The sequence below is a fragment of the Ziziphus jujuba genome, chromosome 1 (assembly GCF_031755915.1).
Source record: "Ziziphus jujuba cultivar Dongzao chromosome 1, ASM3175591v1".
Lineage (NCBI taxonomy): Eukaryota > Viridiplantae > Streptophyta > Magnoliopsida > Rosales > Rhamnaceae > Ziziphus > Ziziphus jujuba.
The window spans coordinates 5,953,094-5,967,752 of record NC_083379.1 but is presented as its reverse complement, the minus strand read 5'-3'; the positions used below and the strand labels follow the sequence as shown (position 1 = coordinate 5,967,752).

Genomic DNA, 14,659 nt, shown 5'->3' with positions numbered 1-14,659 from the left:
TAGTTATGTACAATGTCATATAATAAATCAAAATAAGGTATGCTTGTCACATTATAAAATTGATTTAATTAGTATATACCACTTACATCTATACACATTCACAAAAAAGGCACGGTTCATCATGTATAAATATTGTTAGGAATATAAATATTGATTTTATACATAATCATATCACGTTATTTGTATATACCGTCAAACAATTTTTTTGTTTTTTTTTTTTTTCAGTTTGCAATTGCATTTTATGAAATTTGTATTTCTTTTTTATTTTTAACCTTACTTACAATTTTTGGGAAGAGGTTAAAGATGTCAAGATATTGTTGGTAATTCGTGGGACACCTTATTTGTAGATGTAGGTGAGAAACTATACATTTTAAATTGCCATTGTTTGCAAGCAAAGTTTTAGCATATCTCACACCGTGAAGCATTCTGGTATGAGCCTACATTTTCAGCTCACCAATTCCAACCTTCAAAGCAAAAGTTAATCGCCTCTTTTGTTATACAAACATGTTTCGCAATAGATATATAAGAAATAGAAAGATAATAAAAGATTGAATTAGTTTTTATTTAATACATATCCAAAAAGATTTAATTTTCTATACCAATATATATATATATATATATATATCAAAAATTTATTTTTATATGCTACCAAAATTATTCTTTTCTTTTTCTTTTTATAGTATAAAAGTGTTTTAAATGTAAATATTGTTCCAAGACATTGTAAACGTTTTTCTTTCTTTTTATTTTTTATTTTTATTTTTTGTGAATCGTAACATCTAATTTTTTACCAATCCAGCTATAAGTTTATAACCAATTCAGCTATACCAATATAAGTTTATTACCAAAAATAACACAACAATGCGACTAATATAAAATTTTGTCCCAAAAAAATTAGAAAACAGCTAGCCGATAGGGCCAACAATTGCGTCTCCTTATATCTGAGTTTGTTATATTATTATACCGCGTACAAAAGCATTTGAACTATCACCATCTACAATTTACCTCAACTCTGCAAGACAGAATCATCATTTGAAATAAGAGGGAAAAATAAGACTATAGACATGAGTTTGGTTAATATTTTATTTTGTACGAATAAAAATCAAGTAGGGTATTAAGGGGTTATGGAGGTAGGGATGGGACAAGTTGGCTGATGATCCACATAGGGAAGTCCTATGGGCTTAAAAGGACCACCCAATTCAAAGGCGTGCACAAGGGCTTCAATTTGTCACCATTTTTGGATTTAGCATCTTTCAAATTCTACTTATTCCCAATATTGGAGACCCCATGCCTATTATATCTTAATCTTCCCATTTGGAAAATCATACATGTAAAAGTCAACCACCTTCCTTGTCCTTTTGGTAAAAGCAGAAAAAGAATAGATATGGATATGGATATGGATCAAAGCCCAAAACAAGACTAGGTGAAAATGGACCTGAACCTAGCTACGCTGTAAGAATCTTTAGAAAATTTTCAAATTCTCAAAGATGACATAAATATCTTCTAGTTTTTGAGTCATGGGGATGGCATTCAATATGTGACCCTCTCTTACCACAACTTGACCGTCTTTACGACATTCCCTCTTCAAATATGTGAGTTGAAAACCTTGATAGGGAATAAGCTGTTGACTTTTTATACACCATTTTATTCTTTAAGACGAAGACGACCACATATAAGAAAGGCAAAAATAATGACACTGTAAATACGTCTGTTTCAGGATTCAGGAATGTCAACAAGCTCGGCATTTTCACTAATTTATTATAGAACTTAATTGGCTGGCTGATGGTATAAGTTATTGAATTTAGTATGCATTCTAATTAGCACGAAAACTAGGAGCTAAATTGCCAAAGTGGATTTTTGGTTTCTAAATAGCCCAAATTTATTCTAGAAACAAGGAACAGCCCAAGTCCGTTTGGTTAGCCCAATAGACTCGGCCCAATAAGAAAAACGACAAAAAAGGCTCTTTCATGAAGGCTTCATGGCCACCGAGAATTACTTCTCCACAGGCCAATACAATATGGAGGGTTTTATTTACACAATTTGACCTTAAAACAAGAAAGTACAAAGACAGTTAAAATGCATAATTTAATACTGGGAAACAAGCTATGCTATAGACACAGCAATGGGGCTTCTGACAACATGGAGTGCATGTGGATCAGTCCATTTGTACCAACCAAAACCATACTCACCATGTTTCCTCAAGCTCTTATCACTTAATGCTTCAAGTGTTATGGTGAAGCTCTTCCTCTGGCCAACATGATCAAACACCAATATGCTTGGGGAAGCCTTTACTGAGATCCCCTTAGGTGGCTGGGAGGTAAAGAAGTAAAAGATCTTTCCTCTTCCTCCACCTACATTTGTGACTGTCCTCTTCACACTCATTGTTCCATTCAATTTGGATACTGCCAGAGAAGGATAGTTAAGGTTGATTGATGTTGGAGGTTGTTTTGGACACTTGAATGTCGGATCAATTTTCTTGACTGATCCTAAGCTGCAGAGGTAGAGAAGGTAGTCTGAGTAGGAAGCATCGTAGACAAGGCCAGGATCTACTGCCTTGGTGGGTCGGAAGTGACCCGAACCATATGCAAAAGGAGTTGCAACATTGCCAAATTCATCGCTTATTGGTAGGCCTCTGTTGTCTACTATACTAGCTGCAATATAAATATTGATAAATTATGAATTAATCTAGAAAGGAAATATATATATATATATATATATATAGGTGCTGCATTTATATATATATATATATATATATATGAAAGATATATATTGATGATCAATCCAGATTGAAAGCAACCTTAATGAATGAAAGACCCCAAAAGTAGTTTCATCTATTAATTTCAATTTGTAGCTATACGTATAATGAGTTCCTGATTGATCAAAATTAATTACCTGTTGTCATGAGAGCAGATTTAATGGCAGCGCTACTCCAAGTAGGGTGGATGGCTTTAAGCAGTGCTGCTGCCGCAGCCACATGAGGGCAAGCCATTGATGTTCCAGATTCGAACACATACTTACCACCTCTTTGATCCTCTTCCAACTTTGTACCCGTCCATGCTGCTAATATATTTAGACCTGGAGCTGTGATGTCAGGCTTCTCAACCGATTGAAACAACCACTTCGAATATGTTATTAAGATAATCAGAAAAAAAAAATTAAAAATTACTCTGTTTCAGTTATGAGTTTTGAGTACCTTGAGAATATTGGGGTCCATGACATTTGGACCCCTACTAGAGAATGCAGCCATTAATGGTGCTGGCTTAGTATGCGGCACTGTCTTTGCTGGTATAATAGTTGCGATTGGGTGTTGGGTAGAGTTAATGTATTCGAGGATTCTAATGGCATCAGTGTGATTCACTGTGGTTGCTGGAAGAACATGAACATCAGAAGCTATCTCTGCTCCACCTGCAGGAATATTCCCCAATATAAAACCAACACCCCCTGCTCTTTTCACTTCTATGCCTTTCCCAAATCTTGACCCATTGCCCCTCATGCACAATACTATCTTTCCCTTCACCTTCTTTGATGAAAGAGAGCCTGGAAGGCATTGTCTACAACATTTGAGTTTTAGTTTGGAGTCATTTACTGAAATGGAGTAACTATAATTTTGGTGAAAAAAAAAAAAAAAAAACCCATTGTCAAACTAGAAAGACATAAATAAATTAGTGCGTACCCTGCCACATCTTTGGACACGTTTTGTTTAATTACATTCGCAGCATAAGTTAAAGGGTACATCTTTTTTTCTAACTTGCGTGCTGTCACAGTTTGTCCCTGATGATTTATACATATGAGATATCAGATACATATATATATATATATATATATATATGTATATATATAAGCCGATTAAAAATTTTACTTTTGCAGCTACTAATCGAACTATGTCAAAAAATTGTCATAATGCATTTAGTGTGAGTCTCTAGACAGCCCAATAGTAAAAAGCTACTGTATAGTTCCTAATACCAAAAAATAATAATAATAATAATAATAATAAATAAATAAATATAAAAATGGTGTATCTCTGTTACCTCTATCTTCTGGCCATTACCAAGCACTACAGGTGCGAGAAATTTTCTATCGATGCTACTAGCACCGACGGTGATGATCCATGGAGCCAGGTTTTCTGAGGTTGAAGGGTCAGGGCCTGAGTTTCCAGCACTACAAGACACAACAATGTTGTTCTTGAGGCAATGTAAAGCTCCAATGGCAATGCCATCCCGGGTGTACATTTTAGGATCACCCCCAATTGAAATGCTTAGCACATGAACACCATCAGCTATGGCATCGTCAATTGCCGCCAGCATGTCAGCGTCAAAGCATATGTTTTCATCTTCTTTTGGTATTGGCCAGCATACTTTGTAAATGGCTAGGCGCACCAATGGTGCTCCACCAGAAGCAGTGCCACGAGCGAAGCCACCCATAGCCGACACATTGTGAACTCTTCTACCTCCTAAGATTGAGGCTGTATGTGTTCCATGACCGTATCTGTCACGACATGATCGGTAGTCCTCTGAGGTGTTTAGTGGGCCATAGCGTTGCTCGTAACCTTTGATGTAGTATCGAGCTCCAATCAACTTCCTGCAATCAAATTAAACCACTATATGATACATGACTGTGGGAGGTTTAACTATATTTACATGTGTCATCTGCTGAGATCAAATAAAATCATATATATATATATATATTTATACACACACACACACTCTAAAGTCTCCAATTACGAAGTTTTGGATTTGTTAATTGGGTCTGTTTAAATTTAATAAAGTTCTAAAGATTTTTTTTTTTTTTTTAAATTTGGGATAAATGTATTTAATTAAAGTGACACATGTAATTAAGTAATATGCAGCACTATATAAGTCATATATATATGCTGAATTGAAAAAGGGGTCATGCACCTATTGCAATGAGATGAATTAAAAGCAGGTCCAGATTGGCAGATTCCCTTCCATGATTTTGGAATGGGTTCCATTCCAAAATCACTGAAACTATGAGATTCTGGCCACACACCTGATCATCAACACCACAATACTCATCATCCAATAACTTAACTTACATATCTATAAAGAGGAAGACAGAGAGAGAGAGTAAACGAAATTAAGAAAATAATACGGATTTTTTCTTTTTAGTAAACTTTATTAAATACCACCATCCAAGAGCCCAACTATGACTTGTCGGCCATAACTGGCTTTGGATAATAAGTCTTCGTCCTTATTTGTCTGTTCCTCTGGCAATAAGCCTACAAACTTCCACGACCTTGTGGTGTGCATATAGTACTGCCCACTCTCAAACACAGAGACCACCTCTTCCATTTCTGTTCAAAGCCATTGATCAGCCAGATTAATAATTTCAGCATTAGATAGATAGAATAATTACAAAATTAAAAAAAACTAAAACACATACTTTACCGGATAATTTGGAGGCTTCATCAGAGGAAAGCAGTGCGGCAAAGCCATTGATGCTGTGCTTGTAGCTGTAAAGCAGAGAAGCTCTGGCTTCTTCTTCGTTAAATTTCACTGAGAGCAAATATGAATGATGTGTATCTTCTATTTCATACAATGGTTTTTCTCCATTACTGTGCTCTCCAAAATACACTATGTACACCTGTTAAATTAAACCTTCCATAAAAATGAATACCATATACTATATAAAGAGAACAATTAATCCTAATTAAGAACTGTGACCCAACTTCGAAAAGCAGAGGGAAAATAAACCTGTTTTTCTGCACATGAGGCCAAGAGAGCCGGTAAGAGGAGGAGGGGGATTATAACAAATTTCTTCGCCATTTCTGCTTCAGCCTATGATCAAGCATAAATCATGACCTTGATATATTCAATAATGGCTTATTTATAGCAGTTGTTTTCTCCATCTTTTGAGACGTTTCAATGATTGTTTTTGTACATACGATAATTGGGTGTGAAAACAGAAAATGGTATCCGCATTATGCCTGTTCATCTTATTACTAAAATATATAAATCAAGATATTAATTATAATTAATATTATGATATTAATTTTGGTTAATGTAAACCACTCAGCTTGTTCAATTTTAAGGTGGATAATATTGTACTGTACTTTGAATCAGTGATGAAAATATAGGTATCAACGAGAATGTTGAGAGTATGATTTTATTGAAATATCAATAAAAATGTTGATAAAACTACGAAAACTATAAATATTTAATTTAAAATATTTATTTTTATGTATGAGATAATTAATATAGTAAAATAATATAACAAATACAATAATTAGAATACAAAAATAATAACATAGTTTATAAATATTAAAAATTATTATAAATAAAGAAAATATAATGTTTGTTAGTACCAAAATATATAAAATTTAACAAATAATATTAAGATACATGAATATAATAATATAGAAAATTTAAAAATTCTATCTTTTTGTACATTATAAATATCTTAAGCAAAGATATACGTGCAGGGTGTAATTATCTGTCCCAAGATTGCCTAAGCAAAGAAATCTGCCTAATCTTTTAGTACAAGATATACTAATTAAAATAATTATTCCTAATTACGTTCAAGATTTATTATAATCTCTTTACTTCGTAATACAAACATTTCTTATCTTCAAAAATAATAAAGTAAAACTTATATTTTATTTTCCAATTTTGGCACATAGAAAACATTTTCATTTCAATGTCAATATATAAGTGTAAAAGACTAGAACTTATTAGGAGGCTCATCCTATTAGAACCTCTTATATATATATATATATATATATAAATCCCATAATAGACTATAGGATAAACCTATTAAGTAATTCTTATAATACTATAACAAATCAAGCCAGCAGTCACTATACATATTAAATTTTTACCAATGAAATTCATTTGCTATTTATATTTGCCATAAAAAGTTTCTAATTAACCACTACTACATTAATAATAAAAAATTATTTCATACAATAACATTGCTAGATTTTGTGGTAGAAAAAACATGTTTTATTTTTTAGGAAGAATAACCAAAATAGTCATTTTGAGGAAGATATATGGTCAATACTATGTGTTCGTGACTTTCCACATCTACAAGAAAATGGAAGATAAAATAATAAATGTTTGACAAAGAGGTTCCACCTACTTGCAGGCTCAAACTTTGGCTTTGTGCACTCAAAACACTTGGCAATAAGAGACAGTTATGCCCACTCCCTCGATTAAGAGATTGAACATCAATATTGAAAAGACTTCCACTACCAATGTCTTTTAAGTAAAAATAATAATAGATTTCTTTTGTTAAGAAAAGAATTACATGTATGTCTATCCAATGATACCGATTTTATTGCCCATCTTTGGCTTTATCCAACTCTCGCAAACCTAGGTTTTTTTTTATCAAAAAACAAAATCTTTGAGCCTCTTCCCATATCAGACCGATCAATACGTTGTTGTCCCAAACCCTGATTTTATCAATATTCGCCGCTGTTTTATCGTTTGAAGCTTCGTATCTTCAATTGTAGATGGCCATGTGCCTTTTGTTAAGGAAAGAATTAAAGCTGTTGATCGAGCTTTGGTCTCACAGAAAGTTCCTGCTCTTCCACTGGTTACCAACTTATGACCTGCAAGATGGTTTGGGAAAGACTGAAAGAGATGAGAAAGAGAGAAAATCGATATTTCCATCAGTTTTCTATTAACAACTGAGATTTTCATCGGATTTCTACAATTATTTTGAGATTTCCACCTATATTTTGTGATAACGCTAATATTTCCACAACACCTTTTATAGATATTTTTCCCTCTTTTATCTGTGTCGATGGCCATCGATACACAATAATGTCGATGAAATTTCAATGATATTGTCGACTTTTTCTTCCTTGCTTTGGACCACTCATCCTCCAATGATCAACTATATTTTGAATCATTACATTTCACTCATGATCACGTTTTTATTTTTATTTTTTAAAGAACAAAAGAAGAAAAAGACATATGTAGTCCTCTCCTCCTAGAAAAATTAAAGTTGGTCTTCCTTGCAATTATCCTTGACCACATTAAAATATAGTTTCCCTTTTCTTTCTCGCGTGGTCGAGCGCCGCTGCCCGCGCCTTAGGTGCGCGGGTTCGAGTCACTGGGTTGGGGGGGGTTAGGGGACAGCAAAAAAATAAAATAAAAATATTATCTTATGTCTGCATTTTCTAATTCGATTCTTCTTTTGGATTAATGATTGATTAGATATATGTGAGACTTTAAAACAGTGTTATATTAATTAATGATTCCAAACTAAAAATGAGAGTGATGTGACATACTAACATAATATGAAAATATATTATAAGCAAATTAAAATTATATAAATTATATTATATTAAAAGCGGGTTTTATTTTATTTATTTATTTTTTTAAGCACTGCTGGCACTGCGTAATTTAACGGAGTTTGCAAGAGTTAAGATCAGGATGATTTAATTGAAAGTGCCATAGACAGATGCTAAAGTGACATGTGGCCTCTATAATCGACATTTTAAGATCTTTTTCGTATTGAAAAAGTGCCATAGAAATTTATTCCAAAAAAAAAAAAAAAAAAAAAAAAAAGGAACGTGCCATAGACAGATGCTAAAATGACATGTGGCCTCTACATGTGCATTCCAATAAAGAGATGAGAAATTAGTTGTCAAATTGAGAAACTGGACTTTATTGTTGGTTCTAATGGCAGGAACTCCATTTTACAAAGGGGTAGCCCAAGTCCGTTTGGATATAGACCAAATGAACTGGGCCCAAATATTGACCAAAATGCTGAAAGGTTCATTTATGAAGGTCATAGGACAACCAACAACTGCCTCTCTTAAGCCTAATCAATATGGATGGCCCCATGACGCATAATTAGCCCTTGAACCAAGAACAGAAAATTAGAATATTAAATGCATACACATCTTAATTTCACGAAGTATTAAGCTAGCGACACAGCAATGGGACTTCTAACAACATGGAGTGCATGTGCATCGGTCCATTTGTACCAACCAAAACCATACCCATCTTTCTTCCTCAGGATCTCATCACTTATTGCTCTAAGTGTTATAGTGAAACTCTTTTTCTGGCCAACGCGATCAAACACCAATATACTTGGATGAGCCCTTACTGACATCCCCACAGGTGGTTGTGAGGTAAAGAAGTAAATACTCTTTCCTCCTCCACCTACATTTGTCACTGTCCTCTTCACACTCACTGTTCCATTCAGTTTGGAGACTGCCAGAGAAGGATAGTTAAGGTTGAATGAGGAGGGAGGTGCTTTTGGACACTTAAAAGTTTTGTCGAATTTTTTGACTGATCCTAAGCTGCATAGGTAGAGAAGGTAGTCATAGTAGGAAGCATCGTATACTAGGCCAGGATCTGCTGCTTTGGTGGGTTGGAAGTGACCGGAACCATATGCAAAAGGAGTTGCAACATTGCCACGGTCATTGGTCAGCGGTAAGCCATTGTTGTTTATTACACTAGCTGTAATATAAATATGATCATAGTAAATATAAAAGTGTTTGTTTTTATTAGGTGCTGCATAAATTAAGATAGGTATATGTCATAAATCAAGGCAACCCTATAATCAAAGATTTAAACTAGTAATTGCGGAGCTTAGACACAGTACTTCAAAGAGTATCTATAGAAACTTATAGTTAATTAGCTAGCTAGCAACTGGATCTCTATAATTCAATATGGAAATTAATGAGAGATCTTTTAAATCACATGTTATATACGTCGTCGACAATTTTAATTTACTAGAACAAACATAAGTTAATCAATTGAAATTGAATTGAAAATTACCAGTGGTCATGATAGCGGATCTTATAGCGGCGCTGCTCCAAGTAGGATGTATGGCTTTAACCAGTGCAGCTGCAGCTGCCACATGAGGGCAAGACATGGATGTTCCGGAAATCATATGATACTCAACTTTAGCTCTGTTAGCTGAAGGAGAATTCTCGGGGGTCCATGCTGCTATTATATTCAGACCTGGAGCTGTGATGTCTGGCTGCCCAACCCAAACAAATTATGCATGTGTCAACAAAGTTTGATCAATATATGTTATTTTGGACATCCTTAAGTCTAAGACAATTTGAGTACCTTGATAATGTTGGGGTCTATGGTATTTGGACCCCTACTAGAGAATGCAGCCATGAAAGGTGCTGGCTTAGTATGTAGCACTGTCTTTGCTGGTATAATAGTTGCAATTGGGTTTTTGGTAGAGTTGATGTATTCAAGGATTCTAATGGCATCGGTATAAACCACTACAGTGGCAGGAAGAACGTTGGCATGAGCAGCTAACTCATCAACTCCACCTGCTCGACTGCTTCCCAATATATAACCAGCACCTCCTGCTCTTTTAACTTCCATGTCTTCACCATGCACTGACGTATATTCAATCATGCACAATACTATCTTTCCCTTGACCTTGTCCAGTGAAAGAGAGTGTGGAAGGCATTGTCTACAACATCATTAATTTTTATTAACGAAGTTAAATTTTATTACATGGGTACTAGCGAAAACAAAACATATATATATATATATATATAGTACGTACACAGCATAATCTTTTGATACATCTTGGTCAGCTACATCCGCAGCATATACTAGAGGGTACATCTTCTTTTCCAACTTGCTTGGTGTGGCGCTTTGTCCCTGATTATTAATGAGATAGATATATTTATCCCGGCCACAAAGACAAATTAAAAATAATATATAACTAGTACGTACTTTTGGCAAATAAATTAATTAGCTAATAGTATTAATCAAACTATGATGTATAATCGTCATAGCTAGTTAATTGGGTAGCAGTATTAACATCTCTTTATTATTTATTACGGTATTAATTACCTTAATTTTGCTGCCGTTACCAAGCACCACAGGGGAGACAAATTTTCGGTCAACACTACTAGCAGCGACAGTGATGATCCAGGGAGCAATGTGGGAAACAGTGGAAGGGGTAGGACCGTCATTTCCAGCACTACATGCCACAACAATGTTATTCCTGGAGGCATGTAAAGCCCCAATGACAAAAATATCGTCGGTGTAGTACTTTTCATGGCGTTGGCCTCTGGTCCCCAGTGAAATGCTCATCACATGGACACCGTCGGCTACGGCGGCGTCAATGGCTGCCATTATGTCTGCGCCACTGCACGATAAGCTTTTTCCATTGAACTGCCAGCATACTTTGTAAATGGCAAGGCGCACAAGTGGTGCTCCACCAGACGCAATGCCACGGCCAAACCCACCATTGACGGAAACATTGTGAACCATTCGACCTCCCACCGTTGAGGCTGTATGCGTTCCATGGCCGTTCTTATCACGGCTTGATCGGTAGTCCTCTGAGGCGTTTAGTGGGCCATAATGGTGCTCGAATTCTTTGATGAAGTATCGAGCTCCAATTATCTTCCTGCTAACCATATTTAAATATTTTATATTTCACATGCATCTTTAAATATTATTCCTATGTATATCAAAATGTGCATATAGAAATAAAAATAAAAGATTTAAAAAAAAATCATATATAGTAAAAAAAAAATTATAAGATATTTATAGATAATGTCCAAAGTGACACATGACAGGTACTGTAATATGTAAATATAAAACATGATTTTTTTGGTAATAATATATATAAACATGATATTAAAAAGCAGCACAGGATCTTTACTAAAATCACCTATTGCAATGGGATGAATTAAAAGCTGGCCCAGATTGGCAGATTCCCTTCCATGATTTTGGAATGGGTCCCATTCCTTTATCACTGAAACTTTGAGATTCCGGCCACACACCTTATCATCAACACCACAATAATATCATCACATGTTGAAACACTATCTCCTAGCTTATATATCTTTGCATATATATATATATATATATATAGAGTTTTTCTATGGTATGGACGGTGCGCATACAAATTACATCACATATCAAAGTTGATTTTTTCATCCGAAAAATTTTGATTTTTTATGTGGTCCGCATGCAGACCGTCTACACCATAAAATTCTCCTATATATATACACACACACACATGCCCAATCAAGTTCAAGTAAGATCCATTTTATTTTACTAAAATAAAATAAATTTTTTTTTAATGATTATTGGATCATATAAAAAATTATGATTTAAAGTTAAATTATAATTTAAAAATATGTGTTTAATTTTGAAAAAATGAATTCTGTCAAAACCGATAATTAATAAATATAATTTTAAATTTCAATCCTTTATGTGACTTAAAAATTAAAAAAAAAAATTTCATATTAGACCTATATTAAGGACATTATTTAATTCTGGTTATATATATAAATATATACACACATATGTAGGGGAGTTTTCTCCTTTAAGTTTCTAACATGAGTTTAAGTGACATCTTACCTAATAGAAAAAATTATATATATATATATATATATGTGTGTGTGTGTGTGTGTTTGTGTGTAAAGGAGTTTTCTCCTTTTAAGTTTCTAACATGCGTTTAAGTAACATCTTACCTAATAGAAAAAAATATATTTATATATATATATATACATACATGAAGAGCATTTAATATATGTAGATATTTGATAAATATATTTTTAACTAATATATATATATATATATATATATGACAAATAATGAATTAATATTGAAAAATTTTAATAACATAATTTATAAACTATTTACATCTATATATTTAATAAACAAGGGGATATTTGTTAGATACGATACATTTTATATGAATATGTATGTATAATACAATCCGTTTTTATAATAAAAAAATAGACAGTTTTAATAAATTTTTTATCAAACCATATTTCGCAATGTCATAATTAATGGTACACACGCCATTGTAGGTTGTTGTTGATATTATATATGAATTAATTACCAGTGTCGATGACCCCCACTACGACATCTTGGCCATACTTGGCTCTGGACAACAAGTCTGATCCCAGCTTCTTAAAGTGGGTGGGTATTGTGTGTTCCTCTTCTTGCATTAATAACCCAACAAACTCCCATGATCTTGTGGTGTGGATTGTGTACTCGCCGCTCCGAAACACCGACATTACGTCTTCCATTTCTGTAATAATTCAAGGCCGGCCATTGATAGGGGAAGCATTAGCTACACAGGTAAGAAAAAAAGCCAAACACATAATATATATATATATATATATATATATAGACACACATATAAGGTTTAATTTGTACCACTTTACCGGATAATTTGGAGACTTCGTCTGGGGAGAGCACTGCAGCGAAGCCATTGATACTGTGCTTGTAGCTGTAAAGCAGAGAAGCTCGGGCTTCTTCCTCGGTGCTTTTCACAGAGACCAAATATGAATGATGGGTTTCTTCTATTTCATGCAATGCCTTTTCTCCACTATGCTCACCAAAGTACACTATGTAGACCTGTTAAAACACCCCCACATATGAATGAATACCATACAATATTATAAAGAGAACAACATTGTCGAAGGTTAAATATTCCTTTGCTTTCTTTTTAGAGGCATGGAAAAGCTTATTAACTTCAAAAACCTGTTTTTCGGCACGCGAGCCCAACAGAGGAAGTAAGAGGAGGAGGACCATGATAAGAAATTTTGCCATTGCTGCCTCAGTTAGCTGATGAAGTGTATACGCACAATCTGGTTTATTTATACAAGTTAATGTCCGGATTTTTTCACACACTACCCTTTATTTTGACTAATTCAAAATTACATCCTCAAATTTAAAGTATTTCTCAATAAAGTTTTAATTTATATTTTGTTTTACATTATTCTTTTTTTATTGATTAATAAAAAATTTTAAAAATTAATTATTTTTTAATTTACAAATAAGATGAGAAAAAAACTAATTGATTTATAAATGAAAAAACAAGTTGATTTCTTAAATTTTAAACTTTTTTATTAGTTAAATCGGGAATCAAATCGAAAATTAGGTGCATGTGAAATAAGTTGTAAATTAAAAATTCAACGTGGAACATTTTAAAATTTAATGTGCAATTTCATCAAAATACGACGCATTAAAGAGACAAACATACCAAAAAAGATAAGTAAAAAAAAAAGAGAAGGGGATAACATTTTACCAATGAATGCTATGAATGTTATGTGGCCTTGACTCAAAATAAATAAATAAATTTTATGGGGCCGGGGTCCACTGCTTGAGAGTCGTGGTGGTACGATACAACTCATCTGATTACTCCCCCCCAAAAAACACGCGCACGTACACACGCGCAACACCCCAAATAATAAAAAAAGAAAGAAAAAAACATCCTAGAGGAAGACTTCTGTGCATACGCTTGACTTTTTTTTTTTTTTAAAATTTTTTTTAATTCTTTTTTTTTTTATTTAATTTAACAAAAACATATGCACAAATTAATTATATTATATAATGGGCTTCATCCCAAAAAAAAAAAAAAAAAAATTATATAATAGGCATGTGCTAGTTGTTCTATTATGGTATATTTTTGGGTAATAGCAAACTTAATGATAATCTAATTTTTTTGGGTAATGATTTTTTTTGTTTGGATAGTTATTATGAAGTGGAAAAATATGAACCAGAAAAGTAGCTTTTTACCAATGTAAAAAAATATGTGAAAAAATTGTTCCCACTTATAAAGGTGTTATTTTAAAAATCTCAGATAAAATAGTTTTAAATTTTTTTTCAAAATATATATTTATCTTTAGTTTATTATACAATATTAAATTTAATTACTTACAAGTTACAACTTTTCTATTACTCACCAA

At 33.3% G+C, this 14,659-nt stretch overlaps 2 protein-coding genes across 8 annotated transcripts; both read right to left on the bottom strand.

Moving 5' to 3' along the window:
• Nucleotides 1–2,043: 2,043 nt before the first annotated feature.
• LOC107413243 (subtilisin-like protease SBT5.6) lies at nucleotides 2,044–5,937 on the bottom strand. 3 transcript variants are annotated; one of them, XM_025079303.3, is made up of 9 exons: nucleotides 5,709–5,937; nucleotides 5,403–5,598; nucleotides 5,141–5,308; nucleotides 4,893–5,004; nucleotides 4,026–4,575; nucleotides 3,671–3,768; nucleotides 3,191–3,548; nucleotides 2,890–3,115; nucleotides 2,044–2,648 (listed from the first exon to the last, which is right to left on the bottom strand). In XM_025079303.3, the coding sequence occupies exons 1-9, from the start codon at nucleotides 5,778–5,780 to the stop codon at nucleotides 2,101–2,103; spliced, it is 2,328 nt and encodes a 775-aa protein (XP_024935071.1). In that variant the 5' UTR covers nucleotides 5,781–5,937; the 3' UTR covers nucleotides 2,044–2,100. The 3 variants fall into 3 exon arrangements, with proteins under 3 accessions (XP_024935071.1, XP_015876634.1, XP_024935073.1); XM_016021148.4 differs by having other exon boundaries at nucleotides 2,890–3,091; nucleotides 5,709–5,936; XM_025079305.3 differs by lacking the exon at nucleotides 5,709–5,937 and having other exon boundaries at nucleotides 5,398–5,536.
• Nucleotides 5,938–6,987: 1,050 nt separating this feature from the next.
• On the bottom strand, nucleotides 6,988–13,579 carry LOC107412772 (subtilisin-like protease SBT5.6). 5 transcript variants are annotated; one of them, XM_060816032.1, is made up of 9 exons: nucleotides 13,443–13,542; nucleotides 13,133–13,325; nucleotides 12,805–12,996; nucleotides 11,623–11,734; nucleotides 10,797–11,358; nucleotides 10,504–10,601; nucleotides 10,047–10,407; nucleotides 9,750–9,954; nucleotides 6,988–7,564 (listed from the first exon to the last, which is right to left on the bottom strand). In XM_060816032.1, the coding sequence occupies exons 1-9, from the start codon at nucleotides 13,518–13,520 to the stop codon at nucleotides 7,383–7,385; spliced, it is 1,983 nt and encodes a 660-aa protein (XP_060672015.1). In that variant the 5' UTR covers nucleotides 13,521–13,542; the 3' UTR covers nucleotides 6,988–7,382. The 5 variants fall into 5 exon arrangements, with proteins under 5 accessions (XP_060672015.1, XP_048332661.1, XP_048332665.1 ...); XM_048476704.2 differs by lacking the exon at nucleotides 6,988–7,564 and adding an exon at nucleotides 8,601–9,428 and having other exon boundaries at nucleotides 13,452–13,579; XM_048476708.2 differs by lacking the exon at nucleotides 6,988–7,564 and adding an exon at nucleotides 8,601–9,428 and having other exon boundaries at nucleotides 10,797–11,355; nucleotides 13,452–13,579.
• Nucleotides 13,580–14,659: the final 1,080 nt, after the last annotated feature.

Coding starts and splice junctions, on each gene's coding strand:
- LOC107412772 (XM_048476694.2), bottom strand. CDS start 13,520: ATGGCAAAATTTCTTATCATGGTCCTCCTCCTCTTACTTCCTCTGTTG. Junction 12,997..13,132: donor CGAAGTCTCCAAATTATCCG/GTAAAGTGGTAC, acceptor GAATTATTACAG/AAATGGAAGACGTAATGTCG. Junction 11,735..12,804: donor AGTGGGGGTCATCGACACTG/GTAATTAATTCA, acceptor GTTGATGATAAG/GTGTGTGGCCGGAATCTCAA.
- LOC107413243 (XM_025079303.3), bottom strand. CDS start 5,780: ATGGCGAAGAAATTTGTTATAATCCCCCTCCTCCTCTTACCGGCTCTC. Junction 5,309..5,402: donor TGAAGCCTCCAAATTATCCG/GTAAAGTATGTG, acceptor GGCTTTGAACAG/AAATGGAAGAGGTGGTCTCT. Junction 2,649..2,889: donor ATCTGCTCTCATGACAACAG/GTAATTAATTTT, acceptor TTTATATTGCAG/CTAGTATAGTAGACAACAGA.